The 2629-nt window shown below is 36.1% G+C and overlaps 1 protein-coding gene across 1 annotated transcript in view; it reads right to left on the reverse strand.

The window, feature by feature from the left end:
- Positions 1–533: 533 nt before the first annotated feature.
- Positions 534–2629, reverse strand: part of LOC109888256 (adhesion G protein-coupled receptor L3) — a 281748-nt gene continuing 279652 nt past the window's right edge. The window contains exon 11 of the mRNA XM_031814586.1: positions 534–749. Within this exon, the coding sequence (XP_031670446.1) occupies positions 534–749 (216 nt within the window). The remainder of the gene's footprint in view (positions 750–2629) is intronic.

Below are 2629 nucleotides of genomic sequence, written 5' to 3' on the forward strand. Positions count from 1 at the left end.
AGAAACTCTATACAAAGAAACTCTATAGAAAGAAACTCTATAGAAAGAAACTCTATACAAAGAAACTCTATAGAAAGAAACTCTATAGAAAGAAACTCTATAGAAAGAAACTCTATACAAAGAAACTCTATAGAAAGAAACTCTATAGAAAGAAACTCTATAGAAAGAAACTCTATAGAAAGAAACTCTATAGAAAGAAACTCTATACAATTCACCCCAAGAAATAAACAATTAAAGGAATAGTTCACCCAAATGAGCAAAGTATATATTGTAAGCAGACTATGGGGTGGCAGGTAGCCTCGTGGTTAGAGGGTTGGACTAGTAACCGGCGGGTTGTAAGATCTAATCCCCGAGCTGACAAGGGAAAGAATCTGTTGTTCTGCCCCTGAACAAGGCAATTAACAAAGCTGACATTGTAAATAAGAATTTGTTCTTAACTGACTTGCCTAGTTAAATAAAAATAAATAAATGTACAAGATAAGACAGCAATCCATGTGTGAACTACAGTTTTGTGTGACCGATCCCTTATGAACTTATAGAGAGTATTTCTCCTCCTGCAGTACCTTGTTGAGGCTGCGGGCGGCACTGTCCTTGCCCCCGGGGGTTAGGTTTCTGAGCTGAACATCCAGCAGGTCAACCAGCTGGGCCATGGCCCTCACCGTAGAGGGGACGTCACCGGGACGCAACAACCCTTTAGTCTGCTCGGCCAGCTCCCTGGCAACCACGGCTGCCGTCTCGCCGCTACGCAACTAGAGGAGGAAGATAGAACAGATAGGTACAACACAGACCTAGACTAGTTCTCATACTATGAGGAGGAGGAGGAGGAGGAGGATGAAGATAGAACAGATAGGTACAACACAGACCTAGACTAGTTCTCATACTATGTTCAGTTTGGGCCTACTGTACTGTAGGGGATAAAAACTAGTGATATTTACTACAAAGACCAGGGATGGCCATGATGGTTACTGTGTGGAAGAAAGAATGAAAACCATGATAGTGATTAAAACAACTGATAGAGATTAAAACAACTGATAGTGATTAAAACAACAGATAGTGATTAAAACAACAGATAGTGATTAAAACAACTGATAGTGATTAAAACAACAGATAGTGATTAAAACAACTGATAGTGATTAAAACAACTGATAGTGATTAAAACAACTGATAGTGATGATAGTGATTAAACAACTGATAGTGATTAAAACAACTGATAGTGATTAAAACAACTGATAGTGATTAAAACAACTGATAGTGATGATAGTGATTAAACAACTGATAGTGATTAAAACAACCGATAGTGATGAAAACAACTGATAGTGATGATAGTGATTAAAACAACTGATAGTGATTAAACAACTGATAGTGATGATAGTGATTAAAACAACTAATAGTGATTAAACAACTGATAGTGATGATAGTGATTAAAACAACTGATAGTGATTAAACAACTGATAGTGATGATAGTGATTAAAACAACTGATAGTGATTAAACAACTGATAGTGATTAAAACAACTGATAGTGATTAAAACAACTGATAGTGATTAAAACAACTGATAGTGATTAAAACAACTGATAGTGATTAAAACAACTGATAGTGATTAAAACAACTGATAGTGATTAAAACAACTGATAGTGATTAAAACAACTGATAGTGATTAAAACAACTCGTAGTGATGATAACAACTGATAGTGATTAAAACAACTGATAGTGATGATAGTGATTAAACAACTGATAGTGATTAAAACAACCGATAGTGATGAAAACAACTGATAGAGATGATAGTGATTAAAACAACTAATAGTGATTAAATCAACTGATAGTGATGATAGTGATTAAAACAACTGATAGAGATTAAAACAACTAATAGTGATGAAAACAACTGATAGTGATTACAACAACTGCAGATAAACTCAGAATGAAACAAATGTCTTCAATATTTCTTGTCTTTATAATGATATTCACGACTCCTATAATGACGATGATGCTGATACTAACCAGAATGTATAAATGAGCTAAAGTCTCCTCAGTCCTACACCGTACATCTTTACTCTTTATCATCATATAACCAGGAACTGAGCTCATCACACAGCTATCATCTTTAACATCATATAACCAGGAACTGACCTCATCACACAGCTATCGTCTTTATCATCATATAACCAGGAACTGAGCTCATCACACAGCTATCATCTTTAACATCATATAACCAGGAACTGACCTCATCACACAGCTATCGTCTTTAACATCATATAACCAGGAACTGACCTCATCACACAGCTATCGTCTTTAACATCATATAACCAGGAACTGAGCTCATCACACAGCTATAGTCTTTAACTGAGCTTATCACACAGCTATCGTCTTTAACTGAGTTTATCACACAGCTATCGTCTTTAACTGAGTTTATCACACAGCTGTCTTTAATGTCATATAACCAGGAACTGACCTCATCACACAGCTATCGTCTTTAACGTCATATAACCAGGAACTGACCTCATCACACAGCTATCGTCTTTAACTGAGCTTATCACACAGCTATCGTCTTTAACTGAGCTTATCACACAGCTATCGTCTTTAACTGAGCTTATCACACAGCTATCGTCTTTAACTGAGCTTATCACACAGCT

The sequence above is a fragment of the Oncorhynchus kisutch genome, unplaced genomic scaffold (assembly GCF_002021735.2).
Source record: "Oncorhynchus kisutch isolate 150728-3 unplaced genomic scaffold, Okis_V2 Okis07a-Okis12b_hom, whole genome shotgun sequence".
In the NCBI taxonomy this organism is placed as follows: domain Eukaryota; kingdom Metazoa; phylum Chordata; class Actinopteri; order Salmoniformes; family Salmonidae; genus Oncorhynchus; species Oncorhynchus kisutch.